The sequence below is a fragment of the Uloborus diversus genome, chromosome 1 (genome assembly GCF_026930045.1).
Source record: "Uloborus diversus isolate 005 chromosome 1, Udiv.v.3.1, whole genome shotgun sequence".
In the NCBI taxonomy this organism is placed as follows: domain Eukaryota; kingdom Metazoa; phylum Arthropoda; class Arachnida; order Araneae; family Uloboridae; genus Uloborus; species Uloborus diversus.
Window position 1 is genome coordinate 172,720,041 of NC_072731.1, and position 16,381 is coordinate 172,736,421.

At 33.5% G+C, this 16,381-nt stretch overlaps 1 protein-coding gene across 1 annotated transcript in view; it reads right to left on the reverse strand.

Annotated features, from left to right (window-relative positions):
* The window catches only part of LOC129217151 (uncharacterized), a 50,028-nt gene that overhangs the window by 25,869 nt on the left and 7,778 nt on the right, over positions 1–16,381 (reverse strand). Inside the window, exons 5-6 of the mRNA XM_054851415.1 lie at positions 15,702–15,886; positions 10,760–10,911 (exon numbers count right to left, since the gene is read on the reverse strand). Of these exons, the coding sequence (XP_054707390.1) occupies positions 10,760–10,911; positions 15,702–15,886 (337 nt within the window). The remainder of the gene's footprint in view (positions 1–10,759; positions 10,912–15,701; positions 15,887–16,381) is intronic.

The window sequence follows — 16,381 nt, forward strand, 5'->3', positions numbered from 1 at the left end:
GATATGCCAAAGGTTTTTTTTTTTTTTTTTAACAAAATTCTCGATAAAAGTCAATGAATCTTGAGACATTTCTACTACACAAGCGGATTTTGCTATTTGGATGTAACTTAGAAAATTGTAAATCATTTGCAGCCCTTTTCAGAGCAGAAAAAAGTGATGGAGAATCACAGTTTGTTTCAACTAAAAAAGTAATCTCCTCGTGTGGACTAAATATTTCATACTTGTGTGTTCAGTGTTATGAGAGGACCAATGGTGTAGCTGCACGATTTTACAAGAAATTCCTTAGTATTTCGCGTACGTTGTTACGCTCATATTTTAAATGTATATTTAGTTAGTGAGAGAACACCGATTCCTTTTGTAGAAAGACATTTCAGCAACCCAATGCTTTGTATACATTCATAGAAAATTCTTACAAAAGACACACTATTTTTGAAAAAAGTCATTCATCAACAAATGTCTTTTCTGGTTCCTCTTTAACTTTCTCATTTCTGAGTGACACAAGATATTCTTCAAAAGTTAAATTTATAAAAATTCTCCTTGTTAATTTTGGATTGTTTGAAAGCGACTCTTTCAAGGAAAAGCCGACGCCCTTTTACATGTGTATGACTTAGTTTGAATGTTTATTCGCTTTGTTTGTATTGTGGAGAGTTTAAAAAACATTCTGTACTTTATCAAAACATCTTCAATCCGCTAACCTTAATTTTCGGACTGTCCATGCTTCAGCTAAATCTACAGTCGAAACAGTTATTAAATTTTGCTTGGATGTATATTTCAACCAAGAGCAAAACTTTAAAAAAAATCTTAATTTGCGCCAATTTTAAAAAGGCGGAAAAAATCCAAATGAATTTAGAAGGTGACAAAAATCAACATGATGATATAAAGTCATAAAATTGAAGTAGTATTTTGTATCAGATAATAGATTGTCTCTAATAAAATTAAAATAAGATTTGATGATAAAGATTTATCTGTATTGTTGGCCTTAAGCTCAATGTTATATTGATAGGTTATTGAAAAGGAGAAATAAAATGTTTCAATAATAAGTAAAAAAATCTAAGAGATGTTTTTTCTAACTTTGTAGCTTCAACTGTTTTTCAACCATTCCAATTGGCTCAGCTAGTTGTGAAAGATCATTTTTGTGCATTAGGAGGTTAGAAAACTATCTTCGGAGCACAATGGGACAAAAAAGACTTTTATATTTAGTTATATTGGCAAAAAAGTACGACATTGCATATTGATGGAATACAATAACATGATTTCCAGATTCTAAAAATCGTACATTAAAACTTTCTGAAAGGTAAAAACTAATATCAAAATATTTTCAGGAATAATTTATGATCAAATAAAACTATATTAATTAATATTTAAACTCTCTTAATAGCCTTATTTTAATAAATACTTAATCCATTTTATGATCCTATCTTGTTTACCAATATGTATTTTAATCCAAACTGAGATAACTCACATTTAAAAAACTCGACCCCCCAAATGAAACGTTGAAATGCCGCCCCTGTCGCTAGGTATTGAACAGAAGAATGCTTTGGAGATAAAAAAATTTCATATTAATTCTGGGAAATGTTCTATTCTAACCATGGCAGCGAAAATGAGTTGCGTTTCCTCTCAAAATATTCATTTAACAAACAAAAAAGTTCATCAGTATTCATGCAGAATTTAACTACTTTTGCAGAAAACATAGATTTATTCAGAATGAAAAAATAAGCACGAAACAATAATTAGTAAATATGATGAAAGAATGCACATTTTATTATAAACTTATATATTTAAAATGTAAACATTCAAAAGCCATGATCCACATCTGAAATTGGATCACGCTTTTGTAGACGAAAATCATGTACAAGAAAAAAAAACTCTCAAAAATTATTGAAATCAAGGTTTTTAAGAAATACTCGTAAGAAAAAATGAACACACAATTACTCACTTGATAATAAGCTATTTAAAGTAGTTGACTACAGCAGGAAAATGCACGAATGCATGTAAAGACTTCAAAGTATACCCTTCAAAGATAACTACAACACTCGAATTTGTATCGTTATCTTGTGCTATTTACTGATAAAGAAAGATATTGGACCTAAAATAAAAATGATTTACTCTCTAACGTTAAGGGCAAAAAAACATCATTAGACATTTGTTTTACCCAAAAATGTATTTTGGCGACTGGTTTTACGCGGGAGGATTTTATGACCCCAAGCATTTTGCACAAATACTAGTCATCAGTTCATTTATTTCTTTAATAGTAGCTGAGTTTGGTCCTCCATCTACCTTTTGTTGGCAGTTTGAAGGTATTTCAGGCATTTGTGGTCTACTAATACATATTTAGTCAGTCACTGGGGTCTTAGAATGATCCTGCACGTCCTTTCGTTTGCTGCTCAAGCAAAATGAGCCCTGCACTGAGGTTTTTTTCATGTATATAACAATGCCAAATCCATACGAAAAATAGATAGGTCGTTTACGTACACTTTTTGTTGCTATTGAATGAGATGATTGTTTTATCAATGAAGAAAGTGGAGCTCAAGACTTTTTCGAAGATAATTTCTTAGATCATGAACATTTCAGCAAATACAGTAAAACCTCCCTACAACGATATTTTGGGGACCAAAGAAATATATTGTTGTAGAGGGATATATTGTTATATCGAGGGCATACATATTTTGGAAATACGATAGAGTGCTCCATTTTAATGTTATAGTATACAATATCTAGGTAGAAATGTATTTGGGTTATAATAAAAATCCTAACAATATTATGTCTCGGGAGCCTATCACAAGGATTGTTTGGCCTGCAATTTTATTTCCTTTTTTTAATAGGTGGAAATAACTTTTCCGATGCTATTACCTTCCTATTAAAACAATAACTCATTTTTTTTCCCAACAAAAGTTTTTGAATAACCAGAAAGTCACTCTTTTGTCATACCCCCATTCGTTTCTCAAATTATACTTAAATTATTCAAAAATGTTATATCAATATTTAATTTGTTAAATCATAATTTAATTTGTAGTACTAAATTAAGCATACTTAAAGGTGTAAAATAACATCTTTGAACTAAATTTAATTATTTAAATAATCAAGTAACGTCATTTTAAAGTTTGTCCCCTCATGTCATTCTCCTGTCCTCCATAGGAATGAGTTCAATTATTACAGATTTAAAAAAAGAATTTTCAATTTGTTCTACTAAACCTTGCTTATTATCACCATTTTGTAGGATTTCTTGAGTATTTTGTTAATATGATTTGAATGCTGTTCTTACTAAAAATTTTGAAGTTCAAAAATGGGTATGTAACATTTTTAATAATTCTTACAGTGGTGAAAAGGAATAAGTACACAATAATCAGTAATTCTTCTCTTGTCGAAGAAAACGGGAAAAAATGACAAAGGTTGATAAAATAGGATATTTTTCATTATTTAAAACCAAATTATCGTAATAAAGGGGGGTTAAAAATTAAAAAAAATCGTTTTACAGGGGTTTATTGCTATAGAGAATATCGCAATATTGAGAGGAGGATAACATTAATTCCTATGCGGGTTCACCGGGACCACGAAATATTATTGTAGTAGAGGGATTATCGTTGTATCGGATAGCGTTGTAGCGAGGTTTTACTGTATGATACAAAATTGAAAGAAGATGAAAGTGAATTACTCTGTTTTTTTATTACGAAAGATGATGTAAAATGAGTCGCGATTTTCTTGAATGTAACGAAATTTTTTTTCTCTTTTTACTTTCTTCTATATCTAATATATAGAAGAAAGTATTGGATTCGTGCAAATTTTCGAATTTCGAATATTGACGGATTCGAACGTTTTGAGGTGTGCTGAGTCCATTTCGACCATTTTTGGAAAATGTCTGTCTGTCTGTGTGTGTGTGTGTATGTGTGTGTGTATGTATGTATGTGTGTGTGTATGTATGTGTGTCACGTCTGTGTGTGACCAGTTTTTTGTGGCCGCTCTACAACAAAAACTACCGCATGAAATCGAACGAAATTTAGTACACATATGTGCCCCTATGTGAACTTGTGCCCATTAGTTTTTGGCGCGAATTCCTCCAAGGGGGGTGGAGTAATGGGACGTTTTTCGAGTTACGCGTGCTTGCTATTCCTCAGGAAGTAACTGGCGGAATCAAACAAAATTTGGTCCATATGTTGGTATTAACAGGAACAGGTGCTGATTCAATTTTGGTGTCAATAACTCAAACGGGGGTTGAGCTATAGAACGTTTTTTGTCGTCAATTGTGACTGCTGTATCTCAAGAAATAATGAATGGAATGAAAGAAAAATTTATCGGTAAGTAGCCCTTAGTGGGTATAAGAACTGATTTTATTTTTGTGTCAACAGCTAAAAAGGGGGGGTAGCGCAATCACCCGTTCTTTTTTTCCATTTTGAGTGCCCTATCTCAAGAAGTAATGCTATGTTCTGGTTGAAATTTGGAATATATGTGAATCCATATGTAAACAGGCTTTGGTTCAAATTTGACGCCGATCGCTCCAAGAGGTGTTGATTTTTTTTTTTTTTTTTGCGAATAAAAATAGTTTTATTAATGCAACAATAAGAAAGATAAATCGTAATAGATTGTCGTCTGCGTATTTCTCGTGATTTTAATTGTATGGAAATGATCGGAAATATTATCTCAATGATTTAAAATTTTTAACTGTTGCCATCTTATGTTTGTTAATAAATAAAATATTTGTAATTAATTCAAGTAAGGCTTTTAAAAAAACTTTCAATTTTCGCTCTTTGTTTTGTTTTTACAATAATTCAGACATTGGGATGGTCGTCAAGTTTTTGCATGTGTAATTTTGTTTTTGTTAGGAATATTGCTTCCTCGTCAAGCATGGGGAGGGATCAGAAAAAGGAAAAATATAGAAGAAAGTTTCGTGATGGCCACAACATACTAGTTTTCGTTTTGATGTAAACTTTAAACCTTAATTCTGCATATTTATGCATCGCAAATACCAGTAATAGCATTATATTTGCTAAAAAAGTTCGCAAAACTAACAAAAAACGTTATTATCCGCAGTGTCTATATTTTGTTTAGAGAACAAATGTAGAAATGTATTTGCTATAAGTGCGATACCAATCTTATTTATAAATCACACTTGTGTCAAAAAATAAATTTTGACTCCGAAAATTATAAGGCGTTATAGTTTTAAACAGTAAACAAGCAGATAAAAAATGTTTTTATTAGCGTAGGACCTGATTTTGAGCTGGGGTCATTCAGTGACCTCCGCGAATTATAACGTTTGCTCAGGAAACGTGCGACCCCCAGGGTTCATTACAATATATGTAACAAAATATCTCATACAAGCATGTTTATAAACATGGGCACATGTCTGGTAAAATGTTTACAAAAAATTGAAATTTTGAAACAGAATTAAGTCAGATTGAAAACAGAAGATGAGGTCCATGTTTCTTTTGTGAAAGAATTAAGTCAAAAGGTGGTAAGTTTTGTGCCAAACGGGATCAAGTCAAATTTTATCAAACAGAGCTTTTCTTGAGGTAACGGGATATTTTTCATGAATCACGAGGACGCAGGGGAAAAATGTCTCTGTTGCACTCTTTCTGAAATAAATCGGAAACCAATACGTATGAAACAAGCAGAAATATTACATGCTTTGAAATTACTCTAAGCAGTGGAAACTAACAAATTGCACAAATTAAGCAATGATACGCCTATCACTAAAACAGCTCAAAATAAGAAAAAAAAAACGAAGTTGTAAGCGAAAATATGAGGTGAATAGTTAGGGAGTGCATTGAGACAGAGAGAACAGTGATACAATAGCATTTAATTTCCTACTTGGATATTTCCAGACCGGCAAAAATCTTATAGAAAGTCAAGTTTAAATGCTATTAGCAATATTATTGAAAGGAGATCGCCTTCAAATCTGATACAAAAATTGTTCCTTAATCTCCTTCTCCCTCTCCCTTCTTTGTTTAATTAATCTTAAATTGGCCTATTATTTAATGTTTATTTCAGCATTGGAAAAAATGTTGTTAATTTTCTTTGTATGAAAATTGTATGAACTTAGCGAACATATTGTAATGAGGAAACAGCGAAATCAGCGTACATGTAGAAAATTTCTTGTCAAAAGATTTCCCGGCAGTATCCTGAATCCTAAAATAAACTCTCGTATATATTTTTCGAACACCGAGTACATGTTGCACCAACCGGGTTTATCCAAAATTTTTCATTTTTACAACTCTATTTTCTCCTCTAATGAGCGTAGTTAATCTACGAACCGTAGGCGAAGCGATAAATGATCTTCCCTTAAAGAATTCGAATGGTGCCTTGCCGTTCTGTCTCGCTTTAAAAGATCTTGCGAAAGAGCAATAAATTACACCGTTCAAATAAACCATATATTAACAAATAAAAAACAGAACTTCTTTCTCTTTTATAATGCAGCATTTGACGTCGCTTGCTCTACAGTCGCCATCTTGTTTAAGCCAGTAAGTTCATTTTAACGGTGAAAATTTTGGAACATAACACTAAATGCATGTGCATTTGTTTCAGTTCTTTCATTTTTCACCATTATTAGCCTTTAAAGTGTACTACACTAGTAAAATTACTGTACTGTTTCTTTTTTCTATCTTGTAATCAGGGCCGATCCTAGCAGGTGTGCAGAGTGTGCGCCGCACAAGGGCGGCCAAAGCAAGGGGCGGCCGCAGACCGCATCATATATTTCTTATAATCAAGCAAAATTCCTCAAGAATTTTTCACAAGATAACTTATAATAAGTAGAATAAATATGCTGATTTTTAAATGTTCAATTGTCAAAGTATGTGTCGATTTCCCGACAGCATAGCATAGTTTAAGAAAAATAGAATTCTAGAGAACATTGTGTTGGTTCATTGTCCATTAATATTTACTCTTAACACACATGCTTCATTTGGTTGCAAAGTTTGTGACAGAACCGGTAATCAGGGATGGATTGTGGGGAGGGTAAGGCCTCCTTCTGAAGCATGAAATGGTGTTGTCTAAAAGGAGCACCGAGGCCGGCCACTAATGTTTACCCCCAAGCTTTTATAGACCTAAACAATGAAGACATACTCGTATTTTATTGATTTTATAAAAAAAAGCTATACTGATTAGATACTCTCGCAAGCATTTCAAACAACAAACTATGTAACAAACTCTTTGTTTAACAATCGTGGATGCGTGGAGAGAAAGTGGAAAATTGCGACTCCCTTGAGAATAACATATATGAATGACGAACTAAAATGTTGTACTTTTCCCCCCTTTACGAAAATTTTTCTGATTAAAATCTTGAATGAACTGCCCGGTTTCAGATCAGGTAGGAGGACAGGTCCCCTGCCCCGGGAAGTAACTTTAAATGTGACTCCAAAACGAAGATCCAAAAGGATGCCATGACATTCTTGAAGAAACTAAAGAAGGCTTAAAATTGCGTTTCAAGGACTTTACTTTCGGAAAATTTCGCTGGTTGAACCATCGATCTTAAGGACCCAATTAAGTCTCTGATTCACCTCTTCCACCTTAACTTAATCAAACATAGCGTAAAAATGTTGGCTCCAAAATCAAAAACGTGTTTTCAGACGACAGCCCTTCCTATCATCAAACGTCATATAAAATTGCTTTGGCATTTTTCAAAATTTTTGCAGTGGAGGACCTCGAAATCCATTCGCAAACATTACTACCAAAGACAGTTTCAATTAGCTTCTTTAGAGAAGCCCCCAATTCCACCGCACTCACTTAACGAATTGAAAAACAAACTAAAATTGCGCTTTTCGAACATCAGTTTCAAGAATTTTTGGGGAAAGATCCCGAATCCCCCTTTTCTCCAACGTAATCACTAGACCTGAAAATTTCGTTTTTAGACGGTTCCGTGGAGCCACAGCTTCCTGCCTAAACAGCCTGAAATTGACTTCAGTTTCAAAAACACAGTTCGTGAGGGCACACTGAACCCCCGCCCGCTCTTAGTCCCATCGTTTTCAAACAATGCTTAAAATACGATTTTGGGACTTACATTTCTAAAGAATTCCGAAGGAGAACTGCCAGGCTTATGGTAACTTTTTACGACGCTAGGGCGTATCCATCAATCGTCGAGGTGAGGTGCACAAAAGTCTATAGTTATATTTCTCAGATATTAATGTTGAAAAATATCGGATAGATCCGTAGAAGCTTCCCAGTTTTGTTAACGTCACCGAAGATAATATAAAATAGCGATTTTAGAAATATCCGCTTAAGAGCTCCAAAACCCTTCCTTCCCAAAAATAGCCTATAATGGATTTCAGTTCCGAAAAATATTTTGCTTCGGAATATTTTCACGTTTCCCCAATTGTTTTGAAATCTAGCCAAAAACGGGTTTTTGAAAAAATAGTGCCGAGAAATTACCGGTGGATAGCCGCCAGGTCCCCTACCGTCACCAAAGACGGCCTAAATTTGCATTTTAAACTTATATTTCAAAATCTTTCGATGGGAGACGATTGAATCTCCCTCCCTCTTGAAACGTCAACAAAGGTAACCCAAAATTGCGGGTTTAAAATTTCAGTTTCGGAGATTTTTCGGGAAATACGTCGATCCTTCCTAAGCTACGGTCTTAAAAAATAGCTTCAAATTGATTTCAATTTTGGAAAAATTTTAGGAAAGAACTGCAACATTACTTTCACCTAAAGTCTCGAAAAAGTTCCTAAAATTGCGATATTTGACGTCAATTTCGAAAATTTCTCCATACACCTTGAATATACTTGACTCTTTTGTCCTTGCAATCAAACACAACTAAAGATTAACTAAAAATATTTTTCATACGTCAATTTCGATAATTTTCTTGGAGCAATCCTCCTCTCGTGAAACCCTGACACCTCCCCCTACGCTTCCCCCTCCTTCGTCCCTTCTCTGATGTCATCGAAGAAAGACTATAAAATGCGTTTTTACAACTAGTAAATTTTGGTATCTATTACTTTTTTCAAAGATATAAATTGTATCTAAGCAGTTTCTTATTATAAAAAATTTCTTCATTTTTAAAAAACTATTCTTCTGTCCCCCCCCCCTTTTTAAATTCGAACTTGGCATAGAAATTTTAAGAAAGATTTATATAGACGTTAAAGGTGAGTCAAAATATGCAAATTACTTTTGAGGGGCGGCACATTAGATCTTTGCACACGGGCGGCAGACACCCTAGGATCGGCCCTGCTTGTAATAAAGCATTCGGCATCGCTTGATCTACTGTTTATTGTTGTCATCTTGTTCAAGTCGGTAAGTTAACGAATTAAGTATTTTTTACCCAACTGTCTAAGTTTTTAATTATTAATAATTTGAGTATGTTATAAGTTTATTTTTTTACGAAGCAGAAGATTATTGAAAGCGATTAATACATTTCTGTTGTGCTTCTTTCATAATTTCAGATCACTAACTCGTTGTACAGCAACATTCTTTTATCCTTTTCAGTTTTCGTTTTCATTTCTAATGCAATTGAAGTAACTGTATTTCTAGAACCATTTGTGTCCACTGCTATAAGAAATTTTACTGTTTTAGCTGTTTTTAGAGCTACTCAATTTAGCAGTAAAAGAAATATGCGTATAATTGACTCTGATTTCGTATAATTGAAAAATCTAGATGCTTCGTAAAAGCGTAAGATCTTTTTTAAAGGACTATTTATGTAATTATAACTCTAAATATTATTGCCTTCTCGATTTCATAAAGGGTTACTTTTAGTTACGTGTAATAACACACCGAAACATATTTTAAGAATAAGTTGCTCAATTTTTCAGCATTCTTTGGAATTATTGTCGAAATACTTATAGTGTGAGCTGCTTTTGGAAAAATTTGTATGTGTAATAAATTGTCTTGATTTTCATTAGCTGTGATTGGTATATTTAAAAATCATATATATTAATAAGTCCTTGTCAAATGGCATTAAAATATTTATGCAGGATTAGGTTTGATGATTTTTCATACGAAATATGTCTGTTGTAAGAGGAACAAAATGCGTATTTATTAAAAGTACTCAATTCCCACAATATATTTTTTTTTTTCTTGTGAGCAATGGAAAGAGAAAATTATTCTCTCTTCAAATCAACTGATCGTTGTTTCTTAACTGCTTCGTAGTAAAATATTCATGCAGACACCTGGTAAAATAATACTAGTTCAAAAGAAAATGCAATGTGAAATATTAAGATGTACTTTTAGAAAGTATCTGTGTGCTTTTTTTTTTTAATTCTTGTCATTTAGAAAAGATGAAAAAGAATGGGAAAAAAAATGTAATGAGAGAGAGTAGATTACTTAAACGAACGCTTTCACGGAAGAAAATTTATTCTCGTGCTGCCATCTATTGTTAGAATCATACACATAAAATTGAACTGAGCAAATAAATCTATAAATTACTAGCAAAAATACCCTGCGCTGCCTGGGTCAGCAGTAATTACGAGAAACAATCGTTATTTGCATTTGTTTTCTGTTTTCAGCAAAATAATTCAAAACACACTTTTTTGACGCGATTAAAAATCGAGTTTCTTTTTTTACTAATACAACTAAAATAGCAATAAGTGTAAAAACCAAAATTGTATTCATTTAGAAACGAAAGCACAACATGTACAAATTTGTAGAATTTCCAATATATGAATTAAACTTCACATGTTTAAAAAAAATAATCTCTGTTGATTTTTTTTTTTTTTTTTTCAATATGGAGTCTAAAATCTCCTTTGCATGGCTGTTGAAGTACGAACTGTTTTTCGGAAACATATACATTATACAAGCTTCCAGTGTCGTAAAATATTTCGTTATTCTTCATTTGATTAACACTGTGCTGACGGCGTAATTACACCAGTTATAAATCGTGAAACTTCTCGAATAAAATCTTGAGGCATTTCTTGGTGAAGTAAGTGGTATGCTCCGGAAAAACCAAGCAGTTCCGTACTGGGAAAGTAATATTTAACAAGTTCATCTTTTTCACTAAAAAATAAGAGTGATTTAGATAATTATGGCTAAACAGGTATTTAACAAAGCAGTACAAAATATAGGGGAAAAGAGGGCACGTGTGAACATTTTTTGTTGCCATCACAGAAACATAAAATGGCTCATTGCTCTAAATGTTTGTCCAAGAGGTAAAACTGGTACCGTCCATATTTAAGAATTTTTCCAGATTTTTTGCTTGAAGTGATCTTAGTAAAACATACCATGTTCACATGTGCCCCGTGTTCACATGAGCCCCCTTTTCCCCTATCATGTTTTTATTGAGTTTAAATAATTATTTTTGTCAGTATAAAAGGCAAAATACCTCAACAAGCTTCAAAAACTTGTTCGTGCAAGATATAACAAAAGAGTAAAAGTTAATTTTTAAATACATAAAAAAAAAAAGAAAGAAAGAAAGAAAGAATAGTAAGAAATCTTTTGAAATGCATTTCATTTTTATGCGTGTAAAATTATTCATAGCGTTTAAAAGTGAAAGCTCCGTAAACAGGTAAACGTTTACGGAGATTTTAGCACGAGTCGCGGATATACTACCACGTTAAACATGTCGCTGCTGCTAGCTTAGAGCAAGAATAAACGGAGGGAGCAAGTCCATTCATTGACTTAACAAAGGCTAACCCGAGGACCCCAAGTCATGTGACTCATCAATGACGAATGGTAGGTACGTTCTGCGGAAAACAAGCGAAAGAAACCTGATTTCTTCCAATTATTTGCTTTAAAATCTATCACTTGACTTGGGGATCTGGGCTTCACGAATGAAAATCTTCACTCCCTCCATTATATCTCTTCCGAATGGTTGCTAGGGTGTCGCCGTGACTGTACGGACCCTGAAGGGGATGCAAAGATGCATGTGATAAGTGTTTAGGGTTGGTTGAGGGAAGTGGGTCACTGGGGTAAGTGGGTCACCCCAGTAAAACTGAAATACGGATAAAGTTTTCTAACTTTTCTGCAAAAATCATGTTAAATTTCATTACAGTAATTGATTTCACATATTTATGATTTGTGGAATTTTTTTCTAGGTAACAGCAGTTAATCAAAAAATAAAAAATCTGAATTTTCTTTTTTGCGAATTCCAGCAATATTTTTCATAGAAGTGTTTAGAGCATAGTTTTTATTATTTTTTTTAAAGATAATTAGTTTTTCAAGTATAGTTTAACTTAAAGTTCATACAGCAACAAGAATTTTTGTATAAAATATTATTAATAAGTGATTGAGAGGAGGGATCCCACTTACCGCGTACATTTTGGCTATATGGGGTAAGTGGGTCCCCTCACTATGGGATAAGTGGGACCCCCTTTAATAATGGGGATTTTAAAATCAGAAGAAACTTTGATTAAATATTTGTATTGGTGAAATACAAGACAACTATGATGACTTAGTAGGAATTCAGTTCTTAGTAGGAAAGGTTCAGCTGCAAAAACTGCTAAAGCTGGTGATTATGTATTTGTGAAACATACATGAAAGAAAATCATTAAGAATTAAGTGGGTCTATTGCTGAAAGTTGATGATAAATTAAAAAATACTGTTGAATTTGCAAGAATGAATAGAAACAGTGACACTTTTTATTGGCATAGTGCAGATGATGTTGGAATAATTACTGAGGATGAAGCGATGCTAGTTCTTATTTAGCCAACTTTACATAGACGAAATGATTTAGTCTTTCCAATTTCTTTTTCGCCTTATAGCTTTGGCAAATTTACGCAAATTGATCTTAATCAATTCTATTACGTTCATTAAACACACCTTTATCTGTAAAAGTTAAATATATCCCACTAGACTTTCAACAAATTTCACAAATGAAATTAAAATGAATACTTTCACTAAATTTAAAATGAAATTGTTTTGTTTTCCGTTTTAAAATTTTCTGTGATACAAATTTAAAAGACAGTAATCACTCATAAATGGATGCATTTACAAAAAAATAATTCACACTAAAAATTTGCATACTTTGTCATGTAAGACTAATTTACTCCTTTTTTAGGTTTTCTTCATTAAAATTAAATAAAAGGGGGTGACCCACTTACCCTTTACTATGGGGTAAATGAGACACCCATCCGATTTTTTTAAAAAAATGTAATCGTTAAGAATATTTAAAGCAATATTTTAGAAGATAATGACGAACTTTTGTTTATTAATAATTGCCAAGGTAAAATAAGACAATAAGTTTAACTTTTTTTTTTGTTTCAAAACATTTGTGTAAGGTTTTAAAAACGAACTATTCTCGAAAAGGGTCCCACTTACCCCGACCAATTCTACATAGTTCTGGGACAAACAAAGGGGGCTCCAAAAATGCATTTCGGCGGGCCTACAAATCTGAAAATCCGCCACTGTTAAAAGCTTGAATTTAATTGCCAGAATATTTAACTGTGAGGTGTATGCATATACGTATTAAGTGTATCGTCTCTCGATTGATCCAGTCACAGCGCAAGATTTAAAAAAAAAAAAAAAATAAAAAATAAAAAAATTTGAATTTTTGGCATCTTGAATTCAAATTATGCTTTTCGCAATCACGAGCGTGTGTGTGTATGAATGCGCGTGTGTGTTTGTGTAGGTGCATGTGTGTGGGTGCGCGTGTGTGTGTATGTTTGCATGTGTGTGCGTGTTGTGTATGCAGTGCTGTGTGTGTACGCGCGCGCGCGCGCGCGTGTGTGTGTATGTAGGCATATGTGTTTGTGTCTGTGTGGAGGCATGAATGTGTGTATGTGTGTGTGTAGGAGTGTGTGTTTGTGTCTGTGCGCAGGCATGAGTGTGTGTGCGTGTGTGTAGGATATGGACGAAACCTGGAGACGGTTTTCGCAAGAGGAGCAGCATCGTGAGGCCGGTCGACGCGGCGGTGGTGCTGGCAGAGGGTGCTGGTGGAAAATAAAATGATAGAAATTCAAAACAGTCAAATGCGAACAATAAGCAATCGTGATTGCTCAAAAAAATTGACCTGCGCTCCGTCAACTATAAGTACAGTTGAACTCGCTTAATACGATCACGTTTAATACGAAATCACGGCTAAAACGAACATTTTGCTCGTCAAGTTTATTTTGCTATCTAATTCCATTAAAAATTTCTCGTATAATACGAACATTAAATTGAAAATATCGGCTAAGATGAACAAAAGTTTTTAACCTCTTTACTTAAAATGTTGTGGTTGAATACTGTAATTCTCTTTTTCAGAAATTATTCATTATTTTGTTAGGTACTAGAATTCCTATTGTGTTTTTAGAAGAAAATATTAATTCATTTGCATTGAAAATAAAGACCGTATATTTCTTTACCTGTGGACATTTCAATTTAGTCGGGGTCATTCCATACAGATTCAACGGATGAGTGCGCTCGACCATTTTTAATTTTTTTGAAACTCATATCCCAAAAAGATGCATATGAATGATGTTTAAAACCACTTTTATTTTTTCTCTAACCTTAACTCTTGATATTTTATTGGTCATCAAAAGTGATTTTCGCAGTCAAAAATGGGACTTTTAGACCTTTGCATTTTGGCCAAAATCTATTTGAATTACATTTATGGCAGTTAATTTTACTCTTTGATGTTAAAGTGCATAAGATGATAGTCTTACATGCTGAGTTACGTGGTTGTAACTTAATAATTAAAAAATGGCAACAGGTTAAAGTTCAAGGTCAAATGTAAAATTTTTACTCATTTTAAAGGGGGATAACTCGCGAAGGGGACGGAAACACAAAATGAACTACGGCAAAAATACAGCCGCTCAAAGATCAGAAAAATGACAAAAAATGACATTTTTAGACCCCTGTAAACCAAAAGGGGATGGAATTAAAAATAAAATTTCCTGGCCAATTGAATATTCTATTTAAGTATGACGGTTGCTACGAATAACGGCTATTCGTAACACTAACTAAACTAATTCGTAATAACGCCTACGAACGAATTTGTGGATTTTTGACATTTTGTATTGACAGAGTTCAACTGTTTTCCGATACAACTTCATTAGAATTTCAGAGACGAAAATGATAGGTCGTTAATTGCAGAAGCTTATTTCGGCAACAAATTTCTGGTGATATTTTATCCATGTTGAACGACGGTTGTGTTAATGGTAAATTACAATAAAATGCGAATGCGCAAATACCGTCACGGTAGCAAAATAGTTTGTTTTAGAAGTTTTATGGGGTTAGGGGGATCCGAACTGACTAGAGGCCCGCCTTGGGCCTCGGAGACTCTGCGATCGATTTCTATCTAGCAGTAGCGTAGCGAGAGATGACCTTCTGGGAGGAGCAAAGGAAATTTCTGGCTTCGCTATTGGTTGATACAATTGATTGCAATCGATTCAATTAAATTCTGTTAGAGTTGAATGTACCCTTTAAGTTTAAAAACTTTAAAACGATGGAAAAATTAAATACCAGCTTTCTGAGCGACTTACAAATAAACTATTAGTCACATTCGGCGATGGAGGTAGGAAACTTACGGTTTACGTATTTTCTATCTAAAACACATTTCATCAACGAGAGTAAATTTTGGCCTAAGGTTCATATTCAACTCTAACAGAATTCAATCGTACCGAATGCGATCAACATCTACCAATCGCTCAGCCAGAAATTTCCTTCCCCCACCCAGTAAGAATTTTCTCTCTACGTAACTGGTTTATAGACATCGATAGAATTGAACACAATCTACTTGAATGATCTCATTCAAAACAACTTTTTGCATCAGAAAATCAAAAAAAAAAAAAAAAAAAAAAAAGAAAGGAAGAAAAAACGACATTTAGCATTCTCTGCAGTTTTTTTTTTTTTGCTATATTTTCACTTACACTTGCAAGAAGGACTTGGTGCCATACAGGAACAAAGTGCTGCCTTCGTATGTACCCGTGAGGTTGTTTCTCATGGCTCCTAAATAGATTGACTGTTCTAATACATCAAGGTTTACTTGCCATGTAATGGTGCCATTTTTTCGATAGATTGGTGCCAGCTCAAGCCACGTGGTAGGTATTACAGCCTAAATTAAAATGGAATGATAAAATTTGAATTCTGAAATAAAAGAAAATAGAATGCATTTTAGTAGGTTTTAAAGTAAAATTAAATTAGAGTAGTTTAGGTTAAAGCATGGCCGCACTAGATTCTTACGGGCCTTGACAGTTTATGACTTTTCTTTCTTTCATAGCCTCAGATGATCTGCTCTTGAAATTCTCGAAAAATGTGACTTCATATGTCACCTATTTTGACCGCAAGAGGCGTTTAACCTAATTCTGTGTATACACCAATCAATGGACATTTTGATTGTAAGAATGGAAAACAGGGATTGCCTGTAGCGCCCGCTTTGTTGCCATGATTTTCACTGGTTGTCACGGCGGATAAGAATCAAGTGCGGCCATGCATAGAGATAATAGTTTTAACTCCTCTGGTTGACTCGCATGTATTAAATGGCTGCTTCGCGAAAGATAATTTTAATTTATAATCTGCTATTCTTCTACACCGTTTAAATTTTAAACTT